We start from the raw sequence: 19,743 nt of genomic DNA on the forward strand, positions 1-19,743 counted from the left end.
AACCCCTGAAAATGTTAATATCATCACAGCACACTCAATAACTTCGTGGAAATAGAAATAAGATAACAAACAGGTGTAAAATTATGAAATGTAATTTTAGTCATCTTAACATGAAAGACTACACATGCCCTTGATAAGTTAATCTTAGTGTATGTTTGTTTGGGTCTCAGTCTATTAGGTGCCAAAGCCTGTTGTTGTGGGGAGGGTTTTGACTGGAGGTCTCTATGTGAAACACTGGGAGTCATGACAGACTTGTGGCTGATTTCTGTCCCGCTGGATAAGACCAGTTCAAACAGTGTAGAGAAACTCAAGCGCACCCTTTCTAAAACCAACCTGGCCTCCTGCTGCAAGTTCTCCATTCCAGATCTCAAGGTGAGGCTGTTTATCATCTGTCCCAGTGACGAGCCAAATAGGTTATACAGAGTAGCCTAAATAAGGATCTGATATGATATACTATGACAAAGAGCAAGATAATAATAATAATAATAATTTTTTCTTGTTGTAGCTCTGATCAGTGTATTTTAGTTCTGTTCTGTGTTTATTTATACCAGTAGAGTAGAGTGTAGCTGAGGAGGATGATGGTGTTTGGTGTCCTTCTCTGTTGAAGGGATAAAGGCTCAGGTTGCTCTCTACAGTTTGAGGCAAAATTTCCATCTGACCCATTTCACTCAGCGTGATCAATGTTGACCTTGACTCCCAGAAATCGCATTTTAAGAGCTGTTTTTCAACTCTACCAAGACTTCAAACTTGAAAACCCTTATATTGAATGTGATATGTGGACACCTTCAGGCTGAATCTTAAAAGCCAGTAAGCTCACAAGCGGTTATACATGCGGAGCACTAACTGTGTTGTCTATGCTCTGACCTCAGGTGGGAATACTGGACAGTCTGCTTAGTATGTCAGATGATCTCTCCAAGCTCGACACACTCACTGAAAGGTAAAAAGGTGCAAGAAGGATGACCCAAACTGAGCATGTTGCCTGTGCTGTGTTAATGCACTTGGAACATTTTGTCTCAGTGGTCATTGCATGTTTGTACCTTAATGTACATCTTTGTCCTTAATAAGGACTAGTAATTCTGAGCTTGTGTGCAGTCTGCTCCATGATTAATTGATGGTCAGGGGCAGCTGACGGTTAGTTTTCCCCCCGAATTTTAAATTCATTGTTGGTGCATCTTAGCTGTTATCCTGTAAGTGGGGATGTTACAGCCTATTTACAACACCACAATGTGGCCTAGGGAGATCAAACCAGATTTCTTTCAATTTAGTCCAAATAGCTTGAATTAGTTTGAGTTATTGTTTCCTATCTTAAGTTTTCTTGTTTAAGTTTTCTACATTAATAGTTTATTTTGTATCTCAGAATTTGGGGGAAAGAGATTTCCAGAAATGAAAGCTGTAAAATATTAAAATTGTATAAAAAACATAAGTACTTTGTAATAGTGGTATTTTTCCTGTTGCCTGGTCAGTGTGATCAAGAAAACATATCAGTGTATGAGGGAGGTGATGGAGCAGTCTACTGACAAAGTGCTGGAAAACACCTTAGCCAATGGAGGTGAGTCACACACACACACACACACACACACACACACACACACACACACACACACACACATGCTGAGGGTGTTAATTACATTGTATAGAAACTCATTAAGTAAGTGCATAGAAGCCTCAGGGTACATGCACATTGCAAATGAGACTAAGAGCTACTTAAACCAGGCTCCATATGCATACACACAAACATCCACTTACACACACAAACATCCACTTACACACACACACACACACAGAGAACACACACACATACACACACACACAGAGAACACGGCCTACACTCACTCATTTACCTTGTAATAGCCTCCTGCTTAGAGACAGTAGGACAGGACAACAGCTGCCCAACACAAACCAGGCTAACCGCTGCCTCTGATCACTTTCCCTCATCAGACCACGGCATGAATCAGAGAGCCGCCCTGTCGCCCCTGACAGCTTACCTCAAGTCTCTGAGGGGTATTTTATCTGCTGGCAATTTGCTCTTTGAGCTGGAGTGTGTTGACGTGTGACTCCTTATACAAAGTGTGCACTTTTACTCTCTTGTTTTCTGAATGACACTCCTGTTCCACTGTGTGGTGGTGTGGTTTTATAACTGTGCAATTTATGGTTTCTAGTTAGGTTATGACTTACGACTGTGTGTGTTTCTCAGTGGACCTGATGAGCTATGTGACAAAGTTTCAATGGGACAAAGCCAAGTATCCCACAGCTCTGCCTCTCTCTAGCCTGGCAGATATCATCAACAAGGTATAAACTAATGAAAATGGGGATAATAATAAGTGACATGTAGATATGGTCTTTCACAAGGGTCGGAGACACAAGAGAAACAGTGAAAATCATAGTGTATTTAGCCTCAGTAATGTGACATATTAGTTAGTGAAATGGTTTAGTTACCACAAAGATTTAAATAAAATTCTTCAAATGTGATTGGACCTCTTAAAAGTTGGCATAGCTTAGCAAATGCCACCTGATATGGAGCTGTAGAGAGATACGGAGCAGAAGGACTTTGCACTTCTACCTCGACCTCCCTCACCCACGTTGTTAAATCAGGAGGAGGAGGAGGATAAGGGTTAAATGGACAAATTAGACCTTAATCACATTGTTTAGAAATGTAAAAGTACGTTTTTGGCCACTGAAATCCAAATTCATCTCCAAATGTATTGCTCTGCCAGCTTCCCACCAGCTAACAGTCATAGACAGCATTAACATCCCAAATCACATTTCGGTGCGAGGTATGTTCACATATTTCACATATTTAGCATATAACAAAATGGGTTGTTTTTAGTTTTTTTTTTAATTATTTTTTACCAAATTTACAACAATATTTGTGAACTTTGTCATAAAAAATGATGTAATGTTAAATCTAAATGTTAAATCAGGTTCAAATTGTTGTTATAAGTGACTGACATCTGCCACTTTACATTTAACATTAGGATTTGAATCTAGATTTAATATTTAACATTTAACATTTAGATTTAGATTTAAACTTTAACATTATTTGGAGCTAAATGTGGTGAAATGTTGTTGTTCATTTCAGTATGCAAAACTTTACACTCGGCACCGCATATAACAAGAGATGAATTAAAAATGAACACAGGGATACTAATCTTAGTTTTAGTCCAAAAACATTGGTTTCCACATGTCCCATAATGCAACACCCACATCTTTCTAACTTTATACCGCTAGTTTGTAACATTGGATTTCTACTACAAATTTGTAGTCTCCAGGCCCAAGCTGAGAGTAACCCTGATGATGTCATCATGTAGTAGTTGACTATGGAGAACTGTTATCACAGGCAGAGTAGGACTAACCAGGACTATTAAACTTTTACATGTAAAATCAGTAGAATGCCCCTTTAATACCCAACCAGCTTAAATATGAGGAAATTGAATCAGTGTGAAATTGAAATAGTTTTGCTAGAAATATTTATAGGTGTATGCAAGCAGCATTACACATGATTACTCACTGTTGGTTATTCAGTGTATGAGTTCTTCAGTCCAAGTTCTCATACTAGTTTTCTGGTTCTCACATAGTCCTGATTCTTACATGTGCTGTTCCCTGCATGTGTGTCAGGAAGTTTCCCAGGTGGAGACAGAATTGAAATCTCGAGCTGCAGCGTACAACAGTGTAAAAACTAGCTTGCAAAGCCTTGAGCACAAACTAGAGTGAGTAACATCAGTTGCATATTAAGTCAAAATACATCATTATATTAACTATGTAAATGATAAACTGCACTGTCTGTCTTTCCAGTGGGAATATGCAAACTCGCAGTCTGAATGACATTGTGAGAAAAGAAGACCTGGTGGTCTCAGAGTACCTCACCACTCTACTGGTAGTGGTGACCAGGTCAGTGGCACTCAGTAACATGAGCTTGTGTGTGTGTATACAGTATCTACACAGTATTCCTGTGATAGTCTTCATGTGTGCTCATGTTTTTGGTGACAGAGGGAGCTACCTGCAGTGGGAGAGGACCTATGAATCTTTGTCAGAGTTTGTGGTTCCGCGGTCAAGCAGGTGAGCCGTCTTTATACACTCTTACTCATGAGACAAGCCATTCCACTTGATCCAGGTACAAGTGCACTGGCAAAGCTCTGAGTACCTGTTCTCAGGCTAAGTAACCACAGGTGTTGCATTACCAGCAGAAAGTAAGAGTCTGTGTGGCGAGTCTTATTACTTACACCCGTGCTTTTCCTACTATGAAATGTCAAAATGTCTTCCATGATGAAAAAGACATCAGTAAATGACATCACACAAATCCTAACTACACCCATTTTCCCCATGACTAGAGGACAAATTAGGCAGGGTAATTGAGAACACCAGTGTGGGTGTACATGGCCTTTAAAGTACGTGTATGAATGTGCCAAGACTAATTAAATTAAATTAAACAATGGTCATACAGAATATCCTATCAGTGTAGAGCTAACTCAAGTATTAATCATTTGTATTCACAGCATTTAAAAAAAAGCCAACATGCAAAATGCTAGTGTGGACAGGTCATCAATAAACCGTTAGAGGAACTGTTGACAGTTACTAACTGCAGCTTAAAGGATGTTTCAATCTATGTTGTTTCACAGAAATCTAAGTTACTTTTAGAGACAAAATCATTCAACTATTGATTGATTGATTGAAAAATGTAATGCCATCATGGTTTCTGTAAAATTTCATTCATCCTTAGACTATAGCCATAAAAGTTAAATATTAAATTCTGACAGTGGTTTTCTGATTAGACCTCCTCTCAGGACTGTGTGAGCATGTGCAGATAGTGCTTGATTGATCTCCTTCTCTCACCTGTTAAAGTTAGATCACTTACAATTAGGGCTGTGCTCGGAAACTCTCTTTTCTTTGGAGGGTTCCTAAGTGAAATGATCCGGAAGTATGTAAGTGGCAGCCATGATGAGAGCTGGTCGAATTCTCTGAATGATAAGGGAAGCAGCGTCAATGCTTCCTATCTTATCTTCTTTAGCATAGGAAACACTGGAGTTCCCTTTACAATAGGAAAGTTGCTAATGGGGTCCCACAGTTCCTTGCAGCAGCAATATTTAAAATGATGAGCCATTATAGTTTCACCACGGCAGACCTACATAAACATGTAGAAACTACAGAGCACCTGTTTTAAGCTTCTGACATGATCCAGAACTGATGGGAATCATGGTTTGATGGGCTGAGCTCCAAATCCATAAATATAAATTTCCTCTCTCTCAAATCTGTCCAGTTTGGAGTCATCATGAAGAACAAGCATATTGAATTTCTAGTTAACAATATCATCATCTTAACAAATGCTATATGCTGTACGTAAATGTCATTTCACTAAATCCCCCACATTGAGAGTGCACTAAAAGTTAATTTCCTTTACTTAACAAATGTATAAAAAAGGCTCTATTTGGTTGTTACCTCCTATGAGTAATTGGTGGTTAAATGCACCTGATTTATAAATTGAAAGCATCCTTTCTTAGTAGGTATGACTCTGATTTGGACACTTGAATTATACGCATTGAGTTCGTCACAGTATTTATCTTCCATGTCTTATAAATAAAGCGGGGAAAAAACAGCCCAGAGTAAGTGCAGTCAGATTCTCTCCACACCGCTGTTGTCTTGTCCTAAGTCCTTATGAATTCTCCTTCACATCTTTCCTTGACCTCATGACGTTTTCCATCGAGATCAAGGAAAAGTGGTTAGGTAAGGAGATGTTTTTGACTTTTGGACTGCACCCTAGGATTCTTACACTAAGTTTGGTGACTTTGTGTTATTTCCAGCTCCATTAAGTTCAACATAACTGTTTGCACCTGTACAGGTGTGTAGCACCTTTAAATATATAAGATTTAAAAATAAAAAAAAAAACTAAATTAAAACAAATTCAAACAAATAAATGAGGTAAACTACAATTCATATATATTTCGCTTTTATGTATGCATTTACAGTGTTATAATTAATAAAGGACAATTATTGAGCTTTGTCTTTAATAACTGAATTAACTGTTTGTCATTGTGAATATTCCATGCAACATTAAAACTAAAATCAATAAAATTACAACGTGTATTGCATGTCAGTGTTGTCCAGCAGAGGACAGACTAGCCCACAGGAAGCTGTAAAGTAAACTCGTGTTAGCTTGTGGCTTGTAGCTTGTGTCAGTGATGATAAGCCACGCCCCCAAGTTATGATGGACAGTTTATTGTTTTTCATTTTGACATTGATGATGTGTCTCCATCTCAACAAAAGTAAAAGATGCCTAGCACCTCCTCATAAAAACTATTGAACTATTGAAAACAATGCTTTGCATTTAACATTGGCAGGTGTATGCTGCCCTCTACTGGACAATATGGAAACGCAATAACTTCTGATTTGATTTTAATGTCGAATGGAAAACTCATGTCTACAATGATTGATGATCATTCAGTTGTAATACAAAAATTAAATTGATCTGATGATGGTACTAGAGGTAAAAATCTGTGGATCACCAAAGTTATTACAGTTAATCCTGAGGTGGACATAAATGTCAGCTAACGAGCATAGCTAAAAACAGAAGCAACAAAAACATGAATTACTAATGTCAATATGATGATCCTTCACTTTATTATATACAACAGAAAATCATTCAAGTTCACAATGCATGACAGGCTTCACTTTTACAGTACATCAACATCACCTAGCTTGCATTGGCACAATCGTTCACTTAATTTTCTTATGTTGTCTTCCAGTTTGACCTGCTGTTGCATGTTGCCTTGCTTTGCTGTAATTTTCTGTCATTATTTCGTGTGACCATCAGGAAGCTGTATGAGGATGGAGAGGCTGGAGTTTTCTCAGTCACGCTTTTCAAAAGAGCTGTGTGTGAATTCAAAGCCAAAGCCCAGGAGAGCAAGTAAGCAGGATGGATTGCCTGAAAATACTCCCATCAAGTGAAAGTTGTGTTGTCCGTGTCAGTTACCAGTGTAGCCTATGATCCACACAGGTTCACTGTGCGTGAGTACGGCTTTGATCTGGAGGAGAAGAAGCAGCAGGAGATGAAGCAGCTCAGTGTTCACAAGAAGGAACAATATGTGCGTCAAACATGCATAGTCTCTATGGAGTTTTTTTTGTGCGTGTGTGTGTTTGTGTGTGTGTGTTGTAGTGTATTATATTATAAATGTGCATGCCTCCTCCACAGGGGATCTTTGTGTGTTGGCTGAAGGTTCATTTCAGTGAGGTGTTTATTGCCTGGATTCACTTGAAAGCGTTGAGGGTGTTTGTGGAATCAGTTCTCAGGTCAGTGCTGATAACGTTAATGATTTTCTCTCATTTACTCTTAACGTTAATGAAAAATGGCATGTGATTCATGTGTAAGTGGACTCATGATGATATCCCCTGCCAGGTATGGATTACCTGTGAACTATCAGGCTCTTCTGCTGGAAACTGACAGAAAGCGCTCAAAGAAAGTCAGAGAAGAACTCGACTCACTGTTCATGCATCTGGACCCCACTGCCACTGCCAGCAAGACAGATGTAAAAGGCCTCACTCAACCTTCACTGCTTCCATTGTTGCTCGTAATTATGCCATTCTTACATTCATATTTCATCGAAAGCACAGCCACAGACAAAAAGGCAGAAAGACACAAACATACAAATACTTGAGCATGGATGTTTACTCTTGACCTTGGGATCAGTACGTGTGATAAAACAGTTTCAACTTAAGGTCTACTTACTTGTATATCTGTAGCTTTCGTCCATATCTTAAAGTCTGAAACTGGTGTATGTGACCTACAGAAAGGGCTTCAGAAAGTATTCAGCCAATGGATAAAAATGCCATTTTTGGCAATCAAGCTACACTTTATAATCCATAATGACAGAATGAAAACATCCATCCATCCATCATCTGTACCGCTTATCCTTGTAGGGTATCCTTGTATGTAAAAGTACATTGAGATGGTGTTATGGATCAATATCTCAAATAAAACACAGGAAAAGTGTAAAATATGCGACCTTTAAGTGCAATTTTAAAGTGCTTGTACTTTACTTATTATGGCATTTTGTGCTATTTCAGTTTACAGCTTGTTTCTGCTTTTCCCAAGTCATCACAAAATCTTGTAATTTAGATTTAAGTAATTTTTAAAAAATATATAGTTTATGACTTTTACATGTAATGGACCATTTTTTAATTTTGTAATTATTACTTTTATTTAAACCTAAATTAACTGATTTTTTGTGCAGAGGAAAAACTGCAGAAATAGACACACAACACAGTGATAATAATCTGTGGGTTTATCACTACAAGCAACCCCTTTCCCATACACAGTAGTTTGATCTATTGTTAATATAAAAAAAATTTGATTAAAGGGTATGAATACATCTCCCACCGCTGCTATTAGCCAGTTCATTAAAGCTTTTTTTCATTAACATATTGCTCACATTTGATACCCAGGCAAGAAACAACTGAGATTCAATTTATTCAGAAACTGATTGTGGTGAATCATTTAATTTGACGCTGCTTTTCCATTTTCATAAGACCAATGACAGCAGAAAGTTAAGTGTTCGTCCAGATTTCATGTTGGTGGTAGAGAGGACACGAGCACTGTCAACCATCTGTTGTCCAGCCTACTTGAAATGACATCTGTCTCATGCAAATTTATCCACGGCATCGCCAGACTGCAGTGAGAAAAAGTGAAACTGTGGGCTTCTGTGCTGCACGCACATTCACTGCATGCAAATAAGGGCACGACAATTATGGTGCATAACATACAACACAGAAATGCCTGTGAAATGAACTGAATTTGCATGGTGCACGGACACTCCTGCAGCACAATGATGGGTTTTAACTGGTCCAAGGAAAGTGTGATGCTGTTTTCTGTGTGTCCCTCTGCCAAGCAGGTCAGCTGTGACATCCCAGGACTTTGTCAGCAGGAATACTTCTCCTATATCTGCTTCCACATCAACACCAACGTGCTGGAGATCAGCTAGCAGTCAGCAGGGAGAGGAGCCACACAATGGCCAAGCAATGAGGGCCCTGTCACTTCATGCTATAGCTTGCAAAGCAGTCACTGAGAGCCAGGAGCATAAAGACCCTCAGCACTAAAATAAAGCAAATCTAGTGAAGAATATATCCTTGACTGCCTTTTAAAAATTTCTCATGAGACAGACGGAACTGGCTGCTTCAGACGGGGGTGTAAATAATCCTGTCAGGTTACCAGTGGCTGGGTTTGGGTTCTCATGGACTACACTTTCTGGAATTGTTGAATCATTTAAATATGTTTAACATCAAAAAATGTTGTTCAATGTTTTCTTTTGAGCGAATGTGTACAGTAAATGTTGATGTCAGTGTACAGCTTCAAGCATTTTAAGTGAGCACGTTCTTCCTAGAAATCTAAAGCCATTACAGAATAAAAAAGTGGATTTCTCCGTGCACAGTTGTACATTATTCAGCCAAACAGCGAAGTGCATTTTTCACCACATTACCAGTATATTCTGTAGGGCCTATGTAAATATAGCAATTCCCTACACAACACTTTTAACTTATTTGATCAAAATGTTTTTAAATGTGATGGTATCAGCAGCAGCCTACTCTTTGACTTAAAGGAGCTATTTGTAAGTTTTGCTATTGCTACATAGCCAACATTAGCATTAGCTGTTTACTAACCAGTCTAGAAGAAACGTTGCATGTTCAGCATCAAACCTTATTCATTTACTCACCAAGAGTTGTTTCCAGCAATAGAAATCAACCCTCTTGTTTTGCTTCTATTACTTCTTTTCTTGTACTGATGTTAGCATGCTAACCGGCTAACTCCGGCCCTGTCAGCCTGTCTCGTCACTTTCCAATACCGAGTCAATGAAGCGTCCGTCAGCACTGAAGAAATAGGAGGTATTATAACCTCTTGTATTGTAAATGTAATGACGGCTGAAGCTCCTGGCAAGTAAATAAACATCTGTTAATGCTAACATTGGGTAGGTAGCAATAGCAAAACTTACAAATTGCTCCTTTAAATGAAAATAATACTGCAATCAAAATCCTACTCAGTTATAATCCTTAAGATTTTCACCAGATCACAGAGAATTTTTGATAATATCGTCTGGAGGAAAACAGCCATTCAATGTAACATTCAGTCTATATCTGTGGTTTTTCATTGTTAGTGGGTTCTGACTCCTGTACTCGCTATTACCCCCAGTGACCACAGGCATCACCAAATCAGCCAGTACTGAAAATTTAAGGATTATAACTTCAAGTAGAAGTTGCTATTATCAGCAAAATGTACTTAAAGTTAAAGTAGTCATGCTGAAAAATGCCCTTATCGGACTGATACATAATTATATATTACATTATTAAATTGTTGATACTGATGCTTTAATGCATAAATCACATTGCTATTGTCAATAGCTGGCCTGGCCCAGTCTAGCTGGTCAAGGTGGAACTAGTTTTAAAGGGGAACTCAATCAATTTTACACATCAAAGTTAAAGTGAAAAACTGTTGAATAGTATTATAAAGCCTTTTGTGGCTTCAGCACGAGTGTAAAATCTGAAAGATGTCCTTAAGTGATGTCACTTGAGTCAGTGTTGGCTGGGTTAGAGTTTGAAAATGAAAAAACGGTGTGTAGTTAGAAAGTTGTTAGAAAAATGTTTTTACCGCTTCTTGTCTGTACTTGAGGCAAGCAGCTTGAGGTTATATTACAAGCTCAAACTACTATAACACACCTGAGACTCAAATCAAACTTTTAGGAGTGGAGTTGCATTTTGGGTAATATAAGTTCTGACAAGGAAGTGCAACAATGTTAAAGGAGTGCAATGCTTAATCAGTAGCAAAATGATGCTTCTGGTCCAACATATACCTTGGTCCTCAGCCCGAGTCTTGCTCATACTTCCACATGTGGGCAGATTCCAGCTGTTATCGTCTGGTATTGACTGACAGCTTGAAGATTTTCTGTGTGTGCACCACAACTCGTCCAGATGTGGAAGTAGCATCTGACACTCATGCTGTATATAGGCCAGATTTGGGCTGTGGAACTGGGTGTATACTGCACTAACAGAAATTTTGCATGTGGCCAATGGGCTGGATTAATTATGCTATCTGAGCTCCTCTTTTTTTTTTTTTTTTTTTTTTTTTTATGATTCAACTTTTATTGAGTTTTGAATTTTTTACAGCATCAAACTGAAGACCAACAGAGAATAAAGCAAAAATAAGATACACAATCTCTTTGTGACAATAACAGATAAAAGTAAAAACAATAAAATAAAATACAATAAAATAAAATAAAATAAAATAAATACACAAACGGTCCATGACAGGTAAAATTAGTCCATGCTTGATATGTTAATCACAACCACAACACTGCTGCATGTCTATTCATTGTCCCATGTAAAATTCACTATCCACAAGTAATCTTCCAGGAAACAGATCCCTGTATTGCACCCAGTCTACCTCCACCTTCATTTCCATGCCAGTCCCCCAAAAACAGCCCCTAATGATCAGTATGTGCAGGTACATTTCAGCTACCCTGTAAAGAATATTGTCTTAAAAACATTCCCCATTTCCCATTATATTTATCCATATCATTTGTTATACTGGATATCCTTTCAAAAGCTACTTTGCCTAGCTCTGTAAGCCAGTCTTGAAATACCGGACCCTGTGCATCTTTCCATTTTCTCATTATCATCTGTTTACCAACCATTATACTTGTCTGAGTTCAATTGGATAAGGGTTTTACAATATGGGCCATGGGTTTAGGCTTACCTAATATGTAAAGACTGGGGCAAAACTCAAACCTCTTTTAATGTAAGAAGTTTATTCCAATGGCTCCCAACCTGGCCTTTTTATATATGGGTCACAAGCCCATAATAAGAGTGAAATTGTATAAAATCTTACTCTGAAAACTGAACAGTAACTTCAGCTGTCAGATAAATGTATTGGAGAAGAAGCATAAAGTAACAGAAAAGAGAAATGCCCAAGTAAAGTACAAGTACCTCAAAATTGTACTTCAGTAAAGTCTTTGTATCACTGAATGCTGTGCGTCACGTGATCCCCAGAGAGTGCACTATCTCAGTCCTGTACAACAACCAGTCTCACATTTTTTACTGCCGTTATATTTAACGTTGGAAGATTTCCTTTGGATCTTAACAACACTCCAGTAAAATACAAAACTCAGGTAATTAAAGAGTGTATGTTGCAGTCTCTCTCTCTCTCTCTCTCTCTGTCTGTCTGTGTATGTCTGGTGAGAGAGAGACAGAGAGAGAGAGAGAGAGAGAGAGAGAGGGGTGGGAAGTGTTAGGGAAAGCTGGTCGCTCAAGCTGTGCAATTCAGTGCTTGAAATCGTCCGAAGAGGAAACATTTTACGCGCCGAAATTATGGCCAATNTTTTATGATTCAACTTTTATTGAGTTTTGAATTTTTTACAGCATCAAACTGAAGACCAACAGAGAATAAAGCAAAAATAAGATACACAATCTCTTTGTGACAATAACAGATAAAAGTAAAAACAATAAAATAAAATACAATAAAATAAAATAAAATAAAATAAATACACAAACGGTCCATGACAGGTAAAATTAGTCCATGCTTGATATGTTAATCACAACCACAACACTGCTGCATGTCTATTCATTGTCCCATGTAAAATTCACTATCCACAAGTAATCTTCCAGGAAACAGATCCCTGTATTGCACCCAGTCTACCTCCACCTTCATTTCCATGCCAGTCCCCCAAAAACAGCCCCTAATGATCAGTATGTGCAGGTACATTTCAGCTACCCTGTAAAGAATATTGTCTTAAAAACATTCCCCATTTCCCATTATATTTATCCATATCATTTGTTATACTGGATATCCTTTCAAAAGCAGCTACTTTGCCTAGCTCTGTAAGCCAGTCTTGAAATACCGGACCCTGTGCATCTTTCCATTTTCTCATTATCATCTGTTTACCAACCATTATACTTGTCTGAGTCCAATTGGATAAGGGTTTTACAATATGGGCCATGGGTTTAGGCTTACCTAATATGTAAAGACTGGGGCAAAACTCAAACCTCTTTTAATGTAAGAAGTTTATTCCAATGGCTCCCAACCTGGCCTTTTTATATATGGGTCACAAGCCCATAATAAGAGTGAAATTGTATAAAATCTTACTCTGAAAACTGAACAGTAACTTCAGCTGTCAGATAAATGTATTGGAGAAGAAGCATAAAGTAACAGAAAAGAGAAATGCCCAAGTAAAGTACAAGTACCTCAAAATTGTACTTCAGTAAAGTCTTTGTATCACTGAATGCTGTGCGTCACGTGATCCCCAGAGAGTGCACTATCTCAGTCCTGTACAACAACCAGTCTCACATTTTTTACTGCCGTTATATTTAACGTTGGAAGATTTCCTTTGGATCTTAACAACACTCCAGTAAAATACAAAACTCAGGTAATTAAAGAGTGTATGTTGCAGTCTCTCTCTCTCTCTCTCTCTCTGTCTGTCTGTGTATGTCTGGTGAGAGAGAGACAGAGAGAGAGAGAGAGAGGGGTGGGAAGTGTTAGGGAAAGCTGGTCGCTCAAGCTGTGCAATTCAGTGCTTGAAATCGTCCGAAGAGGAAACATTTTACGCGCCGAAATTATGGCCAATAATTGTGGTTAGTGCGCTTTACTTTTACATTGTCGGATTGATACTGATTCAGAAAAACATTTGGTAAAATGTGGACAATTCCCAAGCCAAAATACAGGAGTGGTTTCTGCGCCGAGGGGGAGATTGCTGTGAACATCGGCGGGGTCCGAGTGGTGCTCTTCGGGGATGTTTTGAACCGCTACCCGGAGAGCAGACTGGCGGAGTTGGTGAACTGTTCAACTCAGAATTATGAAGTCATCTCGTCGCTTTGTGACGACTTTGATCCGGGCAGGAAAGAGTTTTACTTTGACCGAGACCCTGATGCCTTCAAGTGCATCATCGACGTTTACTACTTTGATGAAATCCACATCAAACGCGGCATTTGTCCCATTTGTTTCATCAAGGAGATGGAGTTCTGGAAAATAGACCAAAGTGTTTTAGATGAATGTTGTAAAAGTTACTTAAGTGAGAAAGAGGATGAGCTGGAAGAGATTGCAAACAAAGTGAAAGTGATTTTGGAGGATCAGAGGGAGGACCAGTGCATCACGCGCACCCAGCGATGCCAGAGGTTCCTGTGGAGGCTGATGGAGAAGCCGGGTTCCTCCCTGCCGGCGCGCATCATCGCCATCGCATCATTCCTCTCCATCCTGGTCTCGGCGGTGGTGATGTGCGTTGGGACCATCCCGGAGCTCCAGGTGACAGACCCCGAGGGGAAACTCGTGGAGCACCCGACCTTAGAAGCCATCGAGACCGCGTGTATGATGTGGTTCACGACGGAGTACCTGCTGCGTCTCGCCTCCTCTCCGAACAAGCTGCACTTTGCGCTCTCCATCATGAACGTCATCGACTTTATGGCCATCATGCCTTTCTACGTGGTCCTGTCCCTCACCTACCTCGGTACCACATCCATGATGGAGCTGGCTAACGTCCAGCAGGCTGTCCAGGCGCTCCGCATCATGCGTATCGCGCGTATTTTCAAGCTGGCGCGCCACTCCTCCGGACTGCAGACCCTGACCTACGCGCTGAAGAGGAGCCTCAAAGAGCTGGGGCTGCTCCTCATGTACATGAGCGTGGGGATCTTCGTGTTCTCAGCGCTGGCCTACACCATGGAGCAAAGCCACCCAGAGACCCTTTTCAGGAGCATCCCTCAGTCTTTTTGGTGGGCGATCATCACCATGACGACGGTGGGCTATGGAGACATCTACCCCAAAACCACGCTCGGCAAGTGTAACGCAGCTGTGAGCTTTCTGTGCGGGGTGATAGCCATCGCCTTGCCCATCCACCCCATCATTAACAACTTTGTTGTGTTCTACAACAAACAGAAAGTGCTGGAGACTGCAGCAAAGCACGAAGTGGAGCTGATGGAGCTGAAGTCTGGCAGGGAGGCGCGCAGGAAAAGTAGGAATTAAGAGGAGACTGTCTTTCTAAAACTTGTTATCGTGGTCAGACTGAATTATAAAAGCAACTTCATATCGAAAGTAAATGAGACAAAAAAAGTAAATTGTCCATAATTAAACTTTTAGTTGTAAAGTTAAAGCTGAGTTGTAAAATAGTAAATTGTAATTTATTAAAGACTTCAATTCAAGACTGCTGGACCTGCAAACACCCTGGGAGAGCTCCACCTGTACATAGCGCCATAATAGAGTTGTTGTCTTCACTCTGCAGCTGCTTCACTGGGGAATATGTGCTGTGTTGCTTTTGCCTCTGCTCCAGTTATCTCGTCATTGTGAAGGCTATTATAGAATTAAAACATGTGCATGAAAAATAAAACCCTGTCCACGTGCTTAGAGAATTGTTCCATGTATCAATGATAGTGAAGACAAATCGAAACTGACGTTTATTTACAAAACAAATTCAATTTCATTTAAAAGATAGATTCACCATTTTTCAAAAGCTGCTGTCTTTTCAGCACAACACTTTCTCTGTGCGATTCCACAGACACTGTTTCCTTGTTGAGCTGTGGCGGAAGGAGAGGAACACAAAGAGGGAATTTTGCTCGGAAAAGACTTTGAAAGATAACCACTTGATTTAATTAACTCTGTGGAAGTCTCATGTTTGCTCCAGGGAACGGAAACTGTAAATTTAGTTCCCATCATTTAGCCTTCTTAAGATAAGGAAGGAATCTTTTAATGGCCAGTATGAGCAGAGGGAATGACTGCAGCAAGCAGGACCTGTTTCAGTGCTCATATGGCCACTTGACTGTTGTTTTAAGACAGATTTGAGTAATAAAAAATACAAAGTGGAATGATAGAATCATAGTGTGTTATTGGGAAATTTAATTGTGCTAAAATTATGACTAAAACTGAGTCAGAAGATGTAGCCCCCACAAAACAGGTGTGTGACTAAAAGATTCATCTGTCTAATCAGAGTCGTCAGAGTAGAGGAATATTTTGTGTGACGACAGCTATCAAAATGATGTTCCCTGTGTTTCTGCCTGACCCACTCAACAGTGGTTAGATATGACTATTCATTACCACAGGGCCGACAGTGAGAGATGGCGTGAACTATAAAAAAATTTAAAAAAAAAATCAAGGTTTAAAATAAGCCAGGGCTTTGCTTTTATGATAAGATATGATTTTTAAAAATCTGCTCCTCTATACATCCTGAGTCCTGGAGACGTCTAACCCTGCCAGACCTTAACTACGAGTGGCTGCTGAACAGCTGTGTCAGCAGCTGTATCCTCATTTCCCTCCACTCCTCCAGTGATGTGAACAAATATTCTGTTTCAATAGTTTTGGTCAACAAAAGTTATTCATGTGAGCAAGACTAAACTGTTTGTGTGTGTGTGTGTGTGTGTGTGGTGTGTGTGTGTGTGTGTGTGTGGTGTGTGTGTGTGTGTGTGTGTGGGAGAGAGAGAGATCATTTGCCTTCCTGAAGACCACAGTCCATCAATAACAGGTAAAGAAAATGTACTAATCATTGTTTTATTATACTTCATGGCTTTCCCTTATGTTTCCCATATTTATTATTTTTCAACATGTTTTTGGACCGATGACATGTTTTAGAAGTCTGTCACAGAAAATTGCACATTACTTCTGTTTAAGGTTTCAGAGAGTCAAGCTGTTAAACCTGGATGGATTTTCATTCTGCTCCATATGTATCTATGTGTCTTACATTGTACCTCCCAAATCCCCAATAAGCTATCTGGATTTCTGCAATTGTAGCTTTTTCATAAGTAATCTAACAGGGAGTTACGACTCTCTGGGGGTCTAATTGACTCCAAACATAAAAAAAACATTGACAGTATAAGAAAGATATGTACATGTCTTTGTCTATGAATGACAATGGCAAACATGCATAGCTCTTACAACTTATAAAACATGAACTATTTCACTGAGTTCTTGTTTGGCTAATAGCTATGCTTCCACAATGGGCATTTTCTTATTTTCATTTCTTTATCAAATGGCCAGTTTAGTTTTAATAATAAGAAGAAAAGAAAATATATATTGAAAGAAAAAAAATGGTTGGTTTTGCATTTTCCACACAGCAGTCATGTCTTTAGCCAAACAATGATGAAGTAGAGCAAATTTCAATAAAACGCAAGGAAGCTCTGTCTTTTTTATATCCATACAGCCATTTCTCCTCTATAGGTCCTGACACATTTTCACAAAATGTATTTTCAAATCTGCAAAGATTCTTAGTTCGGGAGCTGGGATCATTCAAAGCTGAAGACACAAGAGGCTGCGTATCTTTTGTTACAATATGCCAAAAGAGTTAGTGAGCTGTCTTCCCAAAGTGATTCAGTGTTTTATGTTTTCTTACTGCAGCCATTTTTTTTTTATATAGAAACGACACAGCAAAGACGATAGAAAATGCTCCTTTGGTCAGAATGAAGAACTAGATTTTATTCTACTGAGGCAATTGTTGGGTGAGAAATGTCCAGGCTTGGGTCAGTGTTTTCTGCAATCTAAATGAATTGCACTGTTCAGTCTGTGAGATGTGTGTGTGTGTGTGTGTGTGTGTGTGTGTTTGGATCATAAGTCTGTGTATCTTCATCAGCATGTCGCTGTATAAGTTTTTTGCATCATGTGTGACACGATCCAAGGCAGCGCTCTGTGAGAAACTGCCGGCCCCAGCGGGAAAACACTTCAAAGTAAGGTTATACACACCCACGCACACTGAACACTCAAAAACACTGCCTCCCCTGCCACCACCCCACCCGCTGTTTTCTCTCTGTCTCCTTCTCACTCCTTCGTCCTGCCTCCACCTCCTCATCCTCCGTCTCAGATGACGATCTGTCAGCTTCACTGGCTGAGGGAGCAGTGATATGTAAAGTATTAGCGCTGTCATATTTTGAGGGTGTGTGGTGAAGTACAACTTTACACTTCAAACTTTGAATGTTAAACTACTGCACTCTGAAGGTAAAAAAAGAAGAAGAAGGAATAAATGATTGTTTATCAACATTGAAGTATAAAAGATTTGTGTGTGTGTGTCAGTGTGTGTGTGTGTGTGTGTGTGTGTGGGGGGGGGGGGTGGGTTGAGAGACTGATATTAGCTGACATTGACTTCAACCAAATATAGCACTTCATATGTTATGCATCAGCAACCATTACAGTTGACTCAGTCTCACTCTCACTGTATGGCACGGACACACAGTTTGAAATTATATGTTGCTGACCACAGTCTGTAATGACCTTTAAAGGCGAAACAGTCAAACTGATCTCAGCTCAGTCGTTGTATGAACATGTTAATGCTCTACACAAGAATTCATTTCTTTCTGTGGCTCTCTCCTGATACGCTTGATCAATGGCAACCTGTAAACAAATGCATCAAAGACGTAAGAGCCTCCATGTCAATACCTGGCTTCCTCTGTGTGCTTTGATGCTTCACAGGAGAGGTCTCCCACGATCCTGACAGTCCCAGAGCGCACATGTGTGTCTGGAGGAGGATTTGACAGTAAATAGCTTTTGATTGAAGGAAGGTTAGAAACTGATGATTAGTCATTTTTAATTAGTTCCCACTGGTGATAGTGATGTAGTAGTGTAGGTGTGTGGATAGGTAGGTTAGGGTTTAGGTAAAGTTTCACACACTCTGCATCTTTTTCTTTCTTTTTTTTTTAGTTGTGTGCAGCAAACAAGTGGCAATGACTATGAGATCTCAGATGAAACCAAATTTTATGGAATATATTTGTTCCTCAGTTCCAACTGTTTTTGCTTGTGATAAAAACAGTTTCCTCATCATAAACTTTAAATTTTACTTTGAAGACTGTAAGTTTTTATATGAGCGGTGTTTTCAAATCATATATAATATAAAGACTCATTTTAAAGGTTAAGTTCATGTTAACCTGAAGACCTGCTGACCTCTGGCTTTTATCGTCGGAGATTTAAAAATGGCTCAAAGCTGATAGTTGGTTCGACAGGCAGAGTATCACACCATCTACATTTATATACATGTAACATTTTCTTGAAAAATGATCACATCAAGATTTCTATTAATTAAAAAATGGTAAAATATCTGTTTAAAATTGATACAATCACCATGATACAAGTCCAATTTCAGGCAGGTTATGTCAGCAAACACATATTCAGTTCAAGTAAACTTGACTCTATGTGTGCACACTTGTGCATATGAATGGAAAAAGAGACACAAAGAATAATTGCCCATATTTTTTGAGCCATCTGTCCCAAACCTACATCATTGACTTTACTTTCTTGTTTTTAGTTGCAGTGCTGCAGTTACTTCACCTGTTCAGCTCCAAACAAAAGACGACATTAGTAACGAAACATAATCAAGTGTTTCCACAACCAGTTATTTCCCCCTGGAGTTTATGGAGATCAAATCGCAGATTAATGAGGAGTGAATATTGGGCTTACATTCATCACATGGATAGAAACATGATTAATAATGTTCTTTATCTGCTGAATGTTTAAATAGGCAACTGTTTGCTAACACATTAGCCATGACGATTGTAGACAGTGCTAATGTGTCAGTGTTGTGTTGTGCTGCCCCCAAGTAGGATCAGTTGATGCAGGTTTAAACAAAGTAATAGGCCAGTTACTACCTGCAAAATACATGCTCCTGTTTTGTTGTCACACATTTGCAATTCATCACAACTAATGTCAGTAGTCAGTTAAAAAGAGAATATTAAAGTTTGTTGTTCTAAAGTTCTTGATTTTCAAATGAGTAAAAGCATGTGACCACTTGCAGACTCCCAGATGTCAGACCTTCT

At 39.2% G+C, this 19,743-nt stretch overlaps 2 protein-coding genes across 2 annotated transcripts; both read left to right on the forward strand.

Moving 5' to 3' along the window:
• The first annotated feature begins 243 nt into the window (after positions 1–243).
• LOC111226086 (V-type proton ATPase subunit C 1-B-like) lies at positions 244–8,969 on the forward strand. Its single transcript, XM_022751178.1, has 13 exons — positions 244–372; positions 870–937; positions 1,464–1,549; positions 1,939–2,001; positions 2,195–2,289; positions 3,616–3,707; positions 3,793–3,888; positions 3,988–4,056; positions 6,806–6,898; positions 6,989–7,076; positions 7,184–7,281; positions 7,388–7,517; positions 8,880–8,969. Exons 1-13 carry the CDS (start codon positions 244–246, stop codon positions 8,967–8,969), a joined length of 1,197 nt encoding a protein of 398 aa, XP_022606899.1.
• A 4,570-nt stretch (positions 8,970–13,539) lies between these two features.
• kcnf1 (potassium voltage-gated channel modifier subfamily F member 1) lies at positions 13,540–15,060 on the forward strand. The gene has a single exon (XM_022750960.1). The coding sequence runs from the start codon at positions 13,664–13,666 to the stop codon at positions 14,981–14,983; it is 1,320 nt and encodes a 439-aa protein (XP_022606681.1). The 5' UTR covers positions 13,540–13,663; the 3' UTR covers positions 14,984–15,060.
• The last annotated feature ends 4,683 nt before the right edge of the window (positions 15,061–19,743 follow it).

Source organism: Seriola dumerili, unplaced genomic scaffold, assembly GCF_002260705.1.
Source record: "Seriola dumerili isolate Sdu_G_001 unplaced genomic scaffold, Sdu_1.0 BDQW01000149.1, whole genome shotgun sequence".
NCBI classification, from domain to species: Eukaryota; Metazoa; Chordata; class Actinopteri; order Carangiformes; family Carangidae; genus Seriola; species Seriola dumerili.

Bases quoted from the DNA above. Each gene is read 5' to 3' on its own strand.
- LOC111226086 (XM_022751178.1), top strand. From the start codon at position 244: ATGACAGACTTGTGGCTGATTTCTGTCCCGCTGGATAAGACCAGTTCA. The intron at 1,550-1,938 runs GTGAGTCACACA...TTCCCTCATCAG, and splicing joins AAACACCTTAGCCAATGGAG to ACCACGGCATGAATCAGAGA. The intron at 6,899-6,988 runs GTAAGCAGGATG...TGATCCACACAG, and splicing joins GCCAAAGCCCAGGAGAGCAA to GTTCACTGTGCGTGAGTACG.
- kcnf1 (XM_022750960.1), top strand. From the start codon at position 13,664: ATGTGGACAATTCCCAAGCCAAAATACAGGAGTGGTTTCTGCGCCGAG.